General features: G+C 49.6%; 1 protein-coding gene across 1 annotated transcript; it reads left to right on the top strand.

The window, feature by feature from the left end:
• The first annotated feature begins 7,358 nt into the window (after positions 1-7,358).
• On the top strand, positions 7,359-11,323 carry Fam43a (family with sequence similarity 43 member A). The gene is made up of 2 exons (XM_052740534.1): positions 7,359-8,241; positions 8,935-11,323. The coding sequence occupies exon 2, from the start codon at positions 9,138-9,140 to the stop codon at positions 10,428-10,430; it is 1,293 nt and encodes a 430-aa protein (XP_052596494.1). The 5' UTR covers positions 7,359-8,241; positions 8,935-9,137; the 3' UTR covers positions 10,431-11,323.
• The last annotated feature ends 4,148 nt before the right edge of the window (positions 11,324-15,471 follow it).

Raw genomic sequence — 15,471 nt, forward strand, 5'->3', positions numbered from 1 at the left:
GCCACAGGGAGTATTTGAGCAAAGGCTAGCCAGGTATCAGGCTAGATAACCAAGTGTCAGGGTGTTTGTGCTCAAGTCTGTGCACCAGAGTGGGTGATGTTAGTGGCCCCTGAGGTGCTCAGCAGCCTCCTAACCCTGGTAGGTACCCTTCTTCTTCATTCTACCCCGTGATTCACCCTAGTGTCTAAAACAGCAAGTGCATATAGAGAGTCTCAGAAAGAGTCCCTTGGCTGGCAACAGTAGAGCAGTGCTTTTACCATGGAAACTGAAAAAAACTATATCTTGCCCTCCTTATCACAAGACGGTTGACATGAGCCACCATACTAGCAAATTCGGTCATCATTGGCTATGATTATTACAAGTAGAAAATACCTAAAATATGTGGGGTTTGTTTGCTTTTTTTTTTTTTTTTTTTTTTGGTTTTTTGAGACAGGGTTTCTCTGTGTAGCTTTGTGCCTTTCCTGGAACTCACTTGGTAGCCCAGGCTGGCCTCGAACTCACAGAGATCCACCTGGCTCTGCCTCCCAAGTGCTGGGATTAAAGGTGTGCGCCACCACCGCCCAGCGTTTGTTTGTTTTTAGGATCCAAGGTTTCTGTTTCTGTTTGAAAGCTAAGGTAGTCTTTTACTGTCCCTGTCTCTAGCTTTCTCCTGGCTTCCTTCTGGTATCTCTGGCTTTCTGCCTGGCCTTTACCATTCCAAGCAAACAGCCCCAGGGAAGAAGAGGCTCCCTGGAAAGGGACATGGAGAGAACATCGCTGGGGGTGGGAATCAAGAGGGTCACCTCTGGACAGCTGCATTTAGTCCTCTGTTATTCTGCCCTTACTTCTTACATTTCCAGTCATGGCCTCTTGTGCTGGGTGATTTTTTTTGTTACCTTGACACATGCTAGAATCATCTGAGAAGGAGGGCACTTCAGTTGAGAAAATGCCTCCATGAGATCAGGCTGCAGGCAAGCCTGTAGGACATTTTCTTAATCGGTGATTGATGTGGGAGGGTCCAGCCCATTGTGGGTGGTGCCATCCCTGAGCTGGTGGTCCTGGATTCTATATGGACTGAGGAACAAGCCAACAGACAGCACTCCTCCATGGCCTCTGCATAATCCTGTCCCCAGGTTCCTTCTCTGTTTGAGTTCCTGCCCTGGCTTCTTTCAATAGTGACCTGCAGGACAGAAGTGTAAACCAAATAAACCCTTTCTTCCCATTTGCTTTTAGTCATGGTGTTTCATAACAACAACAGAAACTCTAAGATCCTCTGTTTTGAGTTCAGTGGTATTCCTCAAAGAGAGATGCTAAGGATCACATCCACAGGCAGTGAGATTAGGACTTCAGGCATTGCTGTGGGGCCCCTGTAACCATTGTAATTTCACTTTCCCGTGATTACATCTGCAAAGACACCTTTTTAGATGAGATCACAAGCACAGGTACTGGAGATTAGGACTTGTCCAAGATGGCCAAAGTCAATGTTTTTTTGTGTTTAAGTTGAACCAGAGTTTATCTCCTGAGATGAGTGTTGTGGGATATTTGTACACTGTGTGAAGATGTATTGCTGTTTAATAAAGAACTGGACGTCCAGTAGCTAGGCAGGAGGTACAGGCAGGAGTTCTGGGCAGAGAGGGAGGAAGTAGGAGATGAATCTAGGCATGAAAGAGACAACAGGAGACACAGAATAAGCAGGATGGGCGGTACATAACAGAATGTAGATGAATAGAAATGTGTTCATTGAAGTTATAAGAGCTAGTTAAAAAGAAGCCTAAGCTAAGGCCAAGCTTTCCTAATTAATAAGTCTCTGTGTTGTTATTTGGGAGCTGGCTGGCAGGACAGAGAAAGACATTGCAGATGGAGGCCTCTGCCACCCGGGAGTCCACAGAGACACTAAACCAGGGAAATGCTATGACCACAGCCATAGCTCAGGTACCCAGAGAGCCTTCGTGACACAACACAGGGCCCAGGGCAAGCTGTTCTCCACTGCTTCAAATCCAGTCCTTCCCCTGTACGAAATCAAGGGGCTGGGGCAGACCTCACAACACTCCGGTTTGGAGAGGTCTAAAGACTAGTCTGTGTCAGACACAGGCAGGTGCTCGATACACTCAGGGTCTCCACTTTCCTGACTGTCCTTTAGTGCTCTGCACAAAACACCTTTGACATGAGTCATTTTCCCCTTTGGACTTCTCTCTCCTGTCTCTGTAGCAACTTGCCCTTCCTCCAATGCTTCCCACGAAGTGCCCTGCCCCTAATAAGATAAGGCTTCAATGAAGGAGATCCTGATCTCTTCAGTGCTCACTAGAAGTTCTCCACGGAGTCCCCAGAATACGTAGTGTAATCACCTCAGATCAAACATCTCCTAGGCATACTAAAAGCCACCTCTTCAAGCTTTCTCCATATCAGGGAATATAGAACTATAAACTCCCAAAGGATATGATCATGTACCTCTCCCAGTATTTAGTGTATAGAATCCAGCTGAATTAATCTTTTTTTTTTTTTGGTTTTTCGAGACAGGGTTTCTCTGTGTAGCTTTGCGCCTTTCCTGGTACTCACTTGGTAGCCCAGGCTGGCCTCGAACTCACAGAGATCCGCCTGGCTCTGCCTCCCGAGTGCTGGGATTAAAGGCGTGCGCCACCACCGCCCGGCCAGAATTAATCTTTATATTGTAATGAATCTTTATATTGTTAGTTCTTGGCACAGCCTAGCTAAAGGTGTGTCAAGCCCACATGTAAGAGAGAAGTTATAAAACAAAAGACAAGTAAAACACAGGCTTGCTTAGTAGCCTTCTTCATTCTCAGTTTGAAAATCGTTATATTTAGCCTCATTTTTACTTTATACTATTTCCTGAGACATGGAACTGTGCAGGTATTGTTTTTGAAGTTAAAAATACTGAAGAGGTCAAAGTTAGTAACTAGAACAAAGGGATTCCATGGCTACCATACTTTCATGTACCTAAGTATAATCTTTCTTTCCTTTGTTTTGTTTTTTGAGACAGGGTCTCACTATGTACCTCTGACTGTCCTAAAAGGAACTCTCTATGTAGACCAGGCTGGTCTTGAACTCACAGATTCTGCAACCTCTGCCTCCTGCGTGCTAGGATTAAAGGTATGTGCCAACCCACCAGGCCTAAGTGTAATCTTTTCTCTCTCTTTCTTCCTTTCTTTCTTTCTTTCTTTCTTTCTTTCTTTCTTTCTTTCTTTCTTTCTTTCTTTCTTTCTCTTTCTTTCCTTTCTTTCTTTCTTTCTTTTTCTTTTTCTTTTTTTTTTTTTTTGAGGCAAGGTTTCTCTGTGTAGCTCTGACTGCCTTGGAACTTGATTTGTAGACCAAGTTGGCTTCGAACTCACAGAGATCCACCTGGCTCAGCTTCCGGAGTGCTAGGATTAAAGGTGTGTGCCATAGGGCCAGTGAATGCAGAGAATTGTGTTTGGCTTGTGCAGGCTGCCTGAGCCTAACTGGTAAAATGTACCAGAGAACCCCAAAACATAGACTTTCATAGAGTGTAGTGTATGGGTTCTATATACACGTTTGTTTAAAAGCCTTGACTTTATAGGTAGCAGAAGGGAGGGGGCCTGAAATTGAGATTCTTCTGCCTAGCATGGCCCTTGGGTTAGCTCCCAACACAGAAGAGGAGGAGGAGGGAGAAAGGGAGAGGAGGAAGGGGAGGAGGAGGGTGCTGGTGGAGGAGGACAGACAAACTAGGAACCAGCCAGGGGAAGTGACAGAAGCCATTTCAATTAGATGGCACCATCTAAGCAATGGAAGGAACAGAAGAAGCAGTCTTAGGAGCCCAAGGGGAAGGCCAGGTCATCCATCATTGCTCAGCATAGATTATGATGCCAGGAAAGGTGGAGGAGGCTAGGCAGCTAGGTAGGGGCCTGCCACCAGAATGCTTGTTGATTGAGTGGTACCGTGGGGCTGTGCCTGGAGTTGGTGGGAAACCAGTTCAGGGTTAAATCTAGGAAGAGGTACAAGGCCAGGTGTGGTAACTATAGAAAGTAGCTCCGAGGGAGACAGGCTCAAAAGAGGAGAGACTTCTGAGCCGTGAGGAAAGAGGTTGGGCAAGTGCATGGATGTGCTGTTTGTAGTTAGTTGGGTTGGGACAGGAGTCGAGGTCTCTCTAACAGCCTCACTTCTCTTGGGGAAACATCGTATCACTCTGGTCAGCTACTCTAGAGAGACCGCTGGATGTGGAGGACCTCTCCCAAGAAGACTGGCTGTACGAATCTGTTTCCCATTGCTAAAACAAAGAACAAAGCTAGCTACTTACAAAGAAAATGATTTACGGAGCCCACAGTTTAGGAGGCCTAAAATCTAAACAACATGGTACCCGGTCTGCCGAGAAGTCCCTTGGCTGCATCACATCATGGCAGATGGCGAATGTGAGAGTCTACACATGGCAGAAATCATGTGGAGAGACACGAAGCTGGAAAAAGATCTGAGGGCCAGCCTTTCTCTTTCGTAGTAATACTCTCGGATGGAAACTAACTGGGGTCCCACACAAACTGCTGTAACCTCTTCTAAAGGCAGCATCTCCGATGACTCAGTGGCCCCTCATTAACACTAGTGTAGGTGGCGGCTGACCCTGAGGGGGCTGAGAACCGACGTGACAGGAGTCAAGGACAAAGGGCTGGAGGAAGAGGTTAGGATCACAGAGTGGGATGAAGAAGTTTGAAAGTCCTTGAGCCAGTCTATGACAAAACCTACAGGCCCTCCATGTTAGCTGGCTTTTTGCTTAGGACAACATTACCTGTGTGTGTAATCCCACAGCTCCACTACGGAAGGAAGGGGAACAGGCAGAACTAATTTCAAGGCAACGTAGTCGATCTAACTCACTGTAGCCTAAATAGTGTTATTCAGCATAAAATTCACATAAAATTAGTGCAACATTTTGTCTTACTAAAGTCATCAAAAGCACACTCGTGGCTTACTTCAACTTGAGCCAACTACCTCTGGGTGCTCAAAGGCCACACACGCCAACTTTACCTTCTGGTGCAGGCCAGTGTTCATCTTCTCTCTTTTGAGTGCCCGGCCCCCTCAGGTTTTCAGTGTTCCTGCTTTGAAAGCAGCCACGTTCACCTCTAGTACTGCCACCTCTTCACCAGCGATGGATCGCTAGCTGGCATTTTATTCCTGGATGTTGATTCTCTGCCTCTCCACGGGCTATCACTCCCAGGAGAACAAACACCCCCAGATGTCTCTACCGCTTTATCCCTAGCAACGTCATCACTACAGCAGACTCTCAACAGATACTTTTCAAAGGACTTGAAGATTCCAGATTCACCCTTGAAGTCAATGTCCATTTAGTGAGACATCCATCAGGGGAGGAGGGTAGAGATGGAGGAGCATTAAGCAAAACACAAGGTGACAGCCAGTCCAAAAGCCCTCCAGGCGATAAAAGGTTGGTTCTCAGATGCCAAGCGAAAGCCTGGCACTCCTGCGGGCCGCGCTTCCTTTCAGCTGTGCCTTGGCTCTATTGAGTCTATCACCGGCTTGCCTAGTTTTATGAGCAACAACCTTACCAAGGGACACTTCCGTCTTCCCCCAGTAGGTGGAGTAGTGTCATTAAAAGTGCAGCCATGGTGTCTAAGCAGTTTCTCAATGGTCTCTGTGAGACGTTCTATCCTAGGGCCGCCCTGAATCTCAGATGTTACAATGTTATCTTACGCTTCCCAGGCTCCTATTCCTCCTGCCCACCTCCCACGGAGGAGGTGTAGCCCGGGTGTGATGGGTGCTTGTAGCAAGGGTGACCAGGGTCTCCAGAAGGCAAGGTAGGCAGACCCCAGAGGCTGGCTCAGGTCCAGACCTGGAGGAGATAGCCAGGTTTCCCTCCTGGGTCTTAGAGCACAAGCCCGGAACATGACTCACTCATAGGGTGTTCTCATTCACCTACAATCTTTCTGTTCTTCCAAGATCGAAAGAAGCTTATTAAATAGGTAGTTAGGCATGAGGCAGCCTGTAATCCGACACTGGCACCCTGGTTGCCACCGAGAGCTGTGGTGGCCAGTGGATGCCTCCTTATTACTGTCTCTCTCTGGTTTCTCCATCAGTCCACCATGTGTAGCTCATGGCTGTGCCTCCAGGGCTGTGAGACCAGTCTTGGTTCCCTTCCTCCTCCCCCAAGCCCTTCTGGCCCTTAGGTGTCCCAGCCACAATGACATGTTAACTGCTTGAATATGGGGTCTACTTTAGAATTCAGACTTGGGGATTATAGACCAGGGAAAGGCCACTCAGCAGAGGCTAAGTTGGTATGCTTCCTCTAGAATTTGTTTGTCCTTTGGATTTTAAGTTATCATGATTGGCACTGCACGATATTCCAGCCATTTCAGCAGGAAAGAAAAATCAGTGATGGCTTGATGGTTTATTATAATTGTAGTTCATATCATAGAGGTGTCCGGAATCCCCCCAATAACCCATCGACACAGCCAGCAAGTAAGGCATTAGGACCCTAGTTAAGAGGCTTCACAGGCCCAGCCAGCCATAAAATAAGGCCATGCTTTTCTCCAGAGCAACATTTCTCAACCTGTGGGTCACAACCCCTTGGGGGTTGTCGAACGACCTTTTCATGGGGTTACCATCCTGCATACCAGATATTTACATTACAATTAATAACAGAATCATAATTATAGCTATGAAGTAGCAACAAAAATAATTTCATGGCTGGGGGTCACCACAACATGAGGAACTGTATTAATGGGTCGCAGTGATAGAAAGGTTGAGAACCACTGTCCCAGGGAATAGAAGGGTTTTTAATCCGTCATCAGGAAAATTCTTTGATAGGGAAACATTCATTGACTCTGTCGTATGTTATACAAGTTCCTGCATTTTCATTCTGTAATTTGGTCATCCTCTACTCTCAGAAAGCCCTCCAATTCTCCTCCTGTTTGGTGAAATCATCTTTCAAACATCACCTCCTCCATGAATCTTTCTGGTTTTCTTAGTCACAGTGAAATCTTTTTTTCTCCCAGAAAAAAAAGGGGACTTCTCAGGGGACTTTGGGTTTTTCTGGCTGAATTTAGCCCAGCAAAAATTATTTCTGTTTACTCGAATGTCTCATTCATCAAACAGAAGTCATTTTGCTTGGACTGAATGGTCCCTAGTGCCAAGGAGGTTGTTTCAAGGGCTCAGAAATAACTTACTAGCAGAGGAGCAAGCTGATGAGTGACTAAAAGTATCTTGTCCAGAGCCAGGCATGATGATCCATGCTTGTAATTCAGGAGTTGGAGGCGAACCTGATCTAGATAGCAAGATCCTGTCTCAAAGGACCAAAAAAAAAAAAAAAAAAAAAAAAAAAAAAAAAAAAAAAAAGTAGAAGGAAGGGAAAACAAACCCCACATTGTTCAGTTAGCATGTGGAAAAAAAAAGCATGAAAAATGTCATTTGAATTTTTACTAAGAAGTCTCATCCAAAGTGCATCAGTGATTTAATGAAACTGATAGGTCTACAAACAGCAACACAGCCTTACCTAGAAATTTCATATATCTCAAAAGAGTGCCTCACTCCGAGGGTGTGGCAAGAGAGGGTATTACTGGTGGGAACTGGGAGCCCGTATCTTATTGACCATTCACTATTGTGTTAATATTGTTCACTCCAGTCATCTTCCCACCCCTCTTCCCTACCTGCAGTTCACCTGTGGACAAATGTCACCAAGACAATAACAACTAAGGCTTTGACTCTCTTGTGTTTTCTCTGATAGATGATTATTAAAGAATAATAGCGAACAGAGCTTGCAAATCCTCTTGAAGTGGTCACACAAGGAAAGTAAAATTCCCCAACCTTTTTTTGTACAGGAAATTAGAGTCTACAATCTCATCTTCCACCACCTCCTCCAGAAGTTTCGATCTAGACATACATTTATTCAGTGAGTTGCAATTTAGCCTAGGGTGGAGTGTCAAAGTTTAAGTTCCTTTTGCTACCGGGTAACTCCAGGCCTTTGTGGTTTCTACAGATAAAGGAGATGCTGGTAAAATTGGGACGACATTGCCTCATTGGACCAGCCGTCCCTTGTCGTCGACCAGTGCTTGCAACCAGGTCCCTTTAAGAGGCCAGAAAAGCGCAGCCCTGTGGATCCTCTTCTGTGCTCCTCCCCTGTCCGCGCGGCGAATGGTTCGTGCCGGCCTATATTAACCCGAGATCTTCCTCTCGGACGGCAATGATGTGAGGCGGGCGAACCGGCCACCGCGCCTACGACTACAGAGGGCGCGCTGCAGACCGCCGAGAACCCCGAAGCGGAGTCGGACACCCCCGGAGGGAAGCGATGAGGTAGCGGCAGTCCCCGGAGCTGACGATGCGCGCGTCCTGCCCTCGGAGCCCCGCGCTACCCTGGCCAAGCCGGCCGAGCGCGAGTCCCCGGCGTCCCCTCGGAGCGAGGATGCAGTGAGCCGCGGGACTGCTGTGCCTGGCCCGCCGCGGCCAGCCGGACCGCTCGGACCGCACTTGGGGCAAGCTGCTCATTCCGGGACCAGCCCAGCCGAGGGGCTCGCCCTCTCCGGCACCCACTTGAGGGTGGGGAGCACCGGCTCCTGGGCGCACTGCTGTAGTTTCCGCGGCTCCTGGCCCTGGCCCAAGACTTGTGTGTGTGTGTGTGTGTGTGTGTGTGTGTGTGTGTGTGTGTGTGTGTGTGTCACGTTCGCTGAAGAAGAGTTCCTGCTTATTTTCTCACCACCCCCGGGTGCTTTGGCTGAGTCCCCCCTTCTATTTATTTGCACGCACTCATATGTTTTTTTTTCCCCTAAAATAATTTGCGCTCCGCTCTCTCTCATTTTGTTGCTTGTCTGAGACTTCTGTCCTGGTCCTTCTCATCCAGGCTTCTGTAATATTCTCTCTCTCTCTCTCTCTCTCTCTCTCTCTCTCTCTCTCTCTCTCTCTCTCTCTCTCTCTCTCTCTCTCTCTCTCTCTCTCGTGTGTATGCCTCTCTTGCACACTCGAAGCTGAATTTTTTTTTTTCTTTCTAAGATTCTACCCCACCCGCTGCGGGGTTCTCAAGCACTATCTGGCTTCTCCTCCTTCCTCCATCTCCCTGTCCCGACTGTGTTCCCAGCTGGAGTTTTATTTTCCGGGCTTGCCCGGGCCAAGCACAACCAGGGCTGGTGGCCCTGCGGGGCTCGCACCCCGCGCTCGGCCGCCGCCGCCCAGCCGCTCCCGGGCGTCCTCCGGAGATGCTGCCGTGGAAGAAGCACAAGTTCGAGCTGCTGGCCGAGGCGCCGCCGCGGCAGGCGTCCAAGCCTAAGGGCTACGCTGTGAGCCTGCACTACTCCGCGCTCAGCTCCTTGGCGAGGGCCTGCCCGGAAGGGGCGCTCAGCCGGGTGGGCAGCATGTTCCGCTCCAAACGCAAGAAGCTGCACATTACTAGCGAGGACCCCACTTACACCGTGCTCTACCTGGGTAATGCTACCACCATCCAGGCGCGTGGCGACGGTTGCACGGACCTAGCGGTGGGCAAGATCTGGAGCAAGAGTGAGGCAGGCCGTCAAGGCACGAAGATGAAGCTGACGGTGAGCGCGCAAGGCATCCGCATGGTGCACGCGGAGGAGCGAGCGCTGCGGAGACCTGGCCATCTCTACCTGCTGCACCGCGTCACCTACTGTGTGGCAGACGCTCGGCTGCCCAAAGTCTTCGCCTGGGTGTACCGGCATGAGCTGAAGCACAAGGCGGTAATGCTACGTTGCCACGCGGTGCTGGTGTCCAAGCCGGAGAAGGCTCAGGCTATGGCCCTGCTGCTCTACCAGACGTCAGCCAACGCTCTGGCAGAGTTTAAACGTCTCAAGCGGCGGGACGATGCGCGTCACCAGCAGCAGGAGCTGGTGGGTGCACACACCATCCCGCTAGTGCCGCTGCGTAAGCTGCTCTTGCACGGACCTTGCTGTTACAAGCCGCCAGTGGAGCGCAGCCGCAGCGCTCCCAAGCTAGGCTCTATCACCGAGGACCTGCTCGGGGAACAGCAGGAGGAGGAGGAGCTGCAGGAGGAAGAAGAAGAAGAGGAGCATCTCGAGGGCTGCCTGGAGGAGGACGAGGAAGAAGAGGACCGTGTGGGGGATGGGGATCCAGCAGAGGAAGAGGCTGAGGCGCAGAGGGCGCTGGTGGTAGCTATGCACTTGGAATGTGGGGACTTGCTGGACCCGCTGGAGAATGGCCACGAGGAGGCGTTGGGGGACAGCGGGGTCTCGCTGGGCCCCAGCTCTGGGACCTCACCTCCTCTGCCAGGCTGTGACTCCGACATGAAGGCCCAGCTGTCGCAGCTTATTAGTGACCTGGGCGACCTTAGCTTTGGCAATGATGTACGCACCCTGGAGTCCGATTTAAGGGTGACACGGCTGCTGTCGGGCGAGAGCACGGGCAGTGAGAGCTCCATCGAGGGCGGAGGCCTGGATGCCACCCCTGCCACCTACGGCAACCCCAACCCGTCGGGCCCTGCTGACAGCAATAGCCTAGACGACCCCTACTCGGGCTAAGCTCCCAGAAAACTTCTCCGTGCGCCTAGCACCCCACAGTGACTCCCCAGCCGTAGTTCTGTTTCCCCTAACCTCCAGGAAAGCAGGACAGGGAAAATTATGCACCTGAGGTCCAGACCTGAGTTTGGAGTTCCCAGGGGCTGCTTCTCTCCCATTGTGTGCCCCAGGCACTTTTGACTCCGAGGTGGTTCAGGTTGTGAGTAGGGAGTTGTGGAAGGAGAGAGACGCACTAAGAACGAAAGATAGACGGACTCTCTGGGGTGGGTGAGGGTGCGGAAGAGGGAAAGCTGGCTAAGGTTGGAAAAGGCCAAGGGCGGGTTAGAGGTGCCCAGCAGCCAGTTTCCTGTTTGTGAGGCAGCTGGGGCTTGGGAAGGAGGGGTAACTTCCTCTCCAGACCCCCTGACTGGGAGGCCTCTCTCTGTCATCAATATCTCATTAACAAAGTCACTCTCATAATAACGGAGGCTTAAATGGCACTAGCCTACCTGCCCCTAGTTCTTTTGGATTTGAGAGCTTGGGCTGTTTACCTCAGACTCAAAAACTCTTGAAAGTATGCCAAATTTCTCAAATAACTGTACTGGGGGTAGGGGTGGGGGCAGGGTATGAAAGTTGTGTTTTGTTTACAGTTAAAGACATCTAATATCTAAAAAAAAAAAAAAAAAAGGAATTTTCATTTAGAAATACACACCTTCCTCCTGTCCCAAAGAGCGTACTCCATGATGCTGTGTAAAACATTTTTGCACCTTTGTGAAGTATTTTTGACTTTTTTTTGTACATAACTGTGTTCTCAGAGCCGAATGTTTATATATCTTTTGCTGTGCAAAAGACAGCTGTAAAATGTTGTTCAGTTGTACATACGGAAATGTGTATAAAACATTGTTATTTTTTGAGCAGCATTGTTTTGGTTCTGTTTGTATGTCCGTGGGGTAAGAATAAAGAGGAAAAGCTGTCAGAACAGCCCCCCTGGAAATGCTGCCGAAGATGATTGGCGGTGAGGTGGTAGGGGGGGCCTCCACCCTTAGTGGTTCTGATGGGACTTGGAGAGGGGGAAGGTGAAACCATTTTTTGGATCAGACAGGGTGTTATGTCTGGGGCCACCCTTCTGCATCTTTCATGTTATCATTGTGTGTGTGTGTGGGGGGGTTGTTTGTTTGTTGTTTTAGAGACAGGGACTCACTCTGCAACTCTAACTGGCGCGGAAGTCCATAACACAGACCAAGCTGACTTTGAACTCAGAGATCTACTTGCCTCTGCTTCCCAAGTGTTGGGATCAAAAATGTGAGCCACTATGATGGCGTATGGATTTTTTTTTCTTCAGGTTAATTTTTGGAGAGATCAGAGTAAACTCAAATGCCTACGCTCTTTAGATGGGTATGGTTGTTTTCTGAGTGACTCGCCACGTGCTTTTTTTTTTTTTTAACCGCCTCCTGTGGGTCGGCCTAATGATGAAGTACAAGCATAATATATAATCTTTTTCCTCTGCAGATTGCCACAGTGCTTTGGAGACCGACTGGCACCCTAGAGGGGATTCGGTGGAGTGGGGCTTGCTTTGTTTTTCTCTGGGGGGTGGTGGTGGAGCGGGGCAGGGAAGCAAATAGAAAAGTTGTAGGTTCCAGATGCCCAGGAGTGAGTCATGGTGCAGGTGGAGTTGGAGGAGACCGCTCCAACAGCCTGTTTCCTTCCCTTACAGCCCAGCTTGGCCCAGTGGGAACCCATCAGGGAACAGGGCAGAGGAGCTCGCTGTTGGCTTGGTGTGGGTGTGTGTACTGCGGGATGCTCAGGCTTGCTGTATTTGTTTCTGTTGTGAACTCCAACCACATGTCTCTAGCCGGGCTACACCCAATCAGCTGGAAGTGGTAATACAATGCTGTCCAAGCTCCCTTCTGCCAATCCTTCTTCCCTTTGCCCTTCTGGGCCTCTTTTCCTGTGTTGCCGAATTGGATCTCACTCTGGCCTTCCCCGGTGTCCTGAGGCCACTTTGCTTTGTTTTCTTCATAAATATGCTCTGAACAGCTCGGCCCAAGGAGCCCAAGGAGACTGGAATGCACTGGAATCAGAGAGGAAGGGAGGGGGAAATTTCTTTCTAATTAATGGGAGTGGTTCAGCAATAAGGCTAGCTTTGGAAAAGCAGAGCCAAGAGGTGGGGGTGGGGAATATTTTTTAAATACTCAGTGTTTCTTAAGGCCACAGACTGCACCTTTTAGTCTTCTGTTCTGATTTGGTAGAGTCCTCATCTCTCTCTCAGTATACCTCAGATGTGTATCATCGGAGGACATTTTTACATGTCCAGGTAGAGGTCAGGAAAGACACATCCCACCCAGCTGTGGCCTTCCATGTCAACACCCCCAGCAGGTAGCTGCGTGGGTCATTGTTCTTCTGTCCAACAGAGTTCACATTTCTAATTATTTTCACATTGCCAACTTCCTCTGCCTAACAAAACCGCTGAAGGTGTAAGACAGTGGAGGTGATTCGGCTGCTGCTTAGGGAGCGGGGGCTTTCACTGTTAGCCAGACAACCTGCCAAGTTCGGCTCTCATCAGTGATGAATGTAGATACGACAAAGACATTTAAGCCAATGCCACCAATAAGTACAAGGCAATTATCTCTTTAAAGTTTGATTTTTTTCCCCTTCTTACTTGATTTGTGAGTAGCAGGGAGGGGGTGGTCTGAGGAGTATGAAAAAAAAATGCAGAGGGAAAAAGAACCAGCTCCCTTCCTCCGAAGCCTTGCTCTTGCCTTACTCTTTCTCTTCTTGGCTTTTTGGCTTTGGCCACGGCTCCTCAGGGCTCTCGGCTGATGTAATTCTAGAAGAGATGCGAAGTGATACATGATTCACCTCTCGCCGCATCTCAGTCTTCCAGGGATGATATCATTAGAGACAGAAGAAATGTCTCGGATGAAAACAATAAAACTTCGTTTATTTCTGGTTCCCGGTGTGTGGGGGGGGTGTTAGATTGGTGAGACACAAGCCAACTCAGACCACGGGGTGAAAAAGACACCCCAGAGAGGTCTGAAGTCTGGTTCAGTCATCCAGTTGACTTATTCCTTCTTGCAAGGTGAGGCGCCTGTTTCTCCTGCTCGTAGGCAGCCCAGTGGTGTTCAAAATGCGGCAAGACGCGTGCATTCTTTTGCAGCCTGAGTCACACGCTCCAAGTCCAACCGTGCAGGCCTGACTGAGTGAAACTCGAGTGACTTCTGGAGGCAGGAGAACTTGTCTGAGACGTGGCCGCCGAGTCCCGGGAGCAGAGTTTATCATCTTCCTCCAGTGCAAACATCCCATGTTGGTGTCTGTGCTGTGCTGTGTGTGTTGAGGGAGCGTGAGAGAGGAGTGGGATGTTATAAAATAAACGATAGCATGACAGACACTCTCAACTGGGATGGTTTCAGAGAACACCTACCCCCACCCACCCATCCCCACACATAGGTCTCCTTAAAAAACAAAACAAAACCCTCTCCCCGCACTCCCACCCCAGAAGCCCAGTGGCTCTGAACAAATTAGAAAGCCTCTGTTAGGGGCACATTTCCTTCCCAGGGGACACAGCTGTGTTTGGGGGTTCTGCTGTCGAAGGAGAACGAACTGTTGGGAAGAATCTATCCACCCTTGGCACCACACTGGAGAGTTCAAAGATCACCAGAAACATAAAAATTCGATTAGGAGTGAGTTGCCCTGTTTCCTAACAGGATTTGGGAATTTAATCGGCAGGCCTTTCCCCTCGGTGTGGCTTGCATCAGTAGACCCAGCGACTGCTGACAGGGATTGCGTGACAGAGCTGGAAGGATGGGCGTGGACGGCAGGAGCCGGGGGGTGGGGTGGGGGTGGGGGGGGGCGGGGGGGGGGGCTATCGGATGCTTGGGAAACTCCTCCCCGTTGAAGGCAGGTGGGGGCCGGGGCACGCTGTGCTCGCTGCTCCTGGCTCTTGTGTAGGCGGCCACATCTGGATCTGGTTTGACTGTGAGGCAGGGCCTTTCCTGTTCCTGTCGGCTCTCCTCTGTTCATAGCCCAAAGGTTCCTGCCACCATACCCTTCTGCAAGTTCTGAGGTGACCCAACTTGAGCAGCCATGGCTAGTCACCATTTTGGTGGTTTGAATAGGTAGGTGGCAGCTGTCCCGTCCTCTGCCTTGGGGTATTCAGTGTCACCAATGAAAGTCTTTATTTCTGACCCCTGTGGACAGCAGTCCTCCAACAGTCTCCATTTCTTTCTTTCTTTTCTTCTTTTTTCTTTTCTTTTTTTTTTTTTTTTTTTTTGATTTTTCGAGACAGGGTTTCTCCGTGTAGTTTTGGTGCCTGTCCTGGATCTCGCTCTGTAGACCAGGCTGGCCTTGAACTCACAGAGATCCACCTGGCTCTGCCTCCCAAGTGCCCCAAGTGCTGGGATTAAAAGCGTGCGCCACCACCGCCGGCTTCAGGCTCCATTTCTAACTCCCTCTTCATCTCTCTCCCATCCCACTTCTTCTGGGAATACATCATTGCCCCTGTACACCCGGTTTCTACCGATACAATCTGCACCCAGTCATGGCTTCCTTCTCCATCTTTCCACAACACGCTCAGAAATTCAGTTACCCAAAAGCAGAATAAAACTCCCATGGGAATGTTATAGCAAGGCAAGCATGTTACTATCAACCATCTCCACTCGTGAAACCGTAAGGCCCTCTCTGTGATCCTGCCCCCACATTTAAGAGATGAAGAAAGTGGAATGTGAAGGGTTTGTTTGTCCTGGCCAAAGCCACACAGGAAGATCCCCAGGGTCCAAGCACTAAGTCAAAGTGGCTTTCATCAGCTTCTGGCTACCCGGAACTGGAAGCTTCCCCACCCCATCTTCAAGTATGATAGATACTCGATGATGAATGTTTATGACGTTGGTGAGCATTCCACCATGATACGCGAACGAATATGAACAAGATGCACAGAGCGGAGGGGAGAGAGTTCAAGTACCTGTCTTCCTGAGAAGAATACTGCTGGTGGGTGGGTGGGTGGCAGGCAGTCCCCGGAGCAGCTTGATCTGTTCTTCTGCCCTTGAGATCTGGTCTAGCCAGACCCCGC

This window comes from Peromyscus californicus, unplaced genomic scaffold (assembly GCF_007827085.1).
Source record: "Peromyscus californicus insignis strain IS unplaced genomic scaffold, ASM782708v3 Scaffold_16__1_contigs__length_79575227, whole genome shotgun sequence".
NCBI lineage: Eukaryota > Metazoa > Chordata > Mammalia > Rodentia > Cricetidae > Peromyscus > Peromyscus californicus.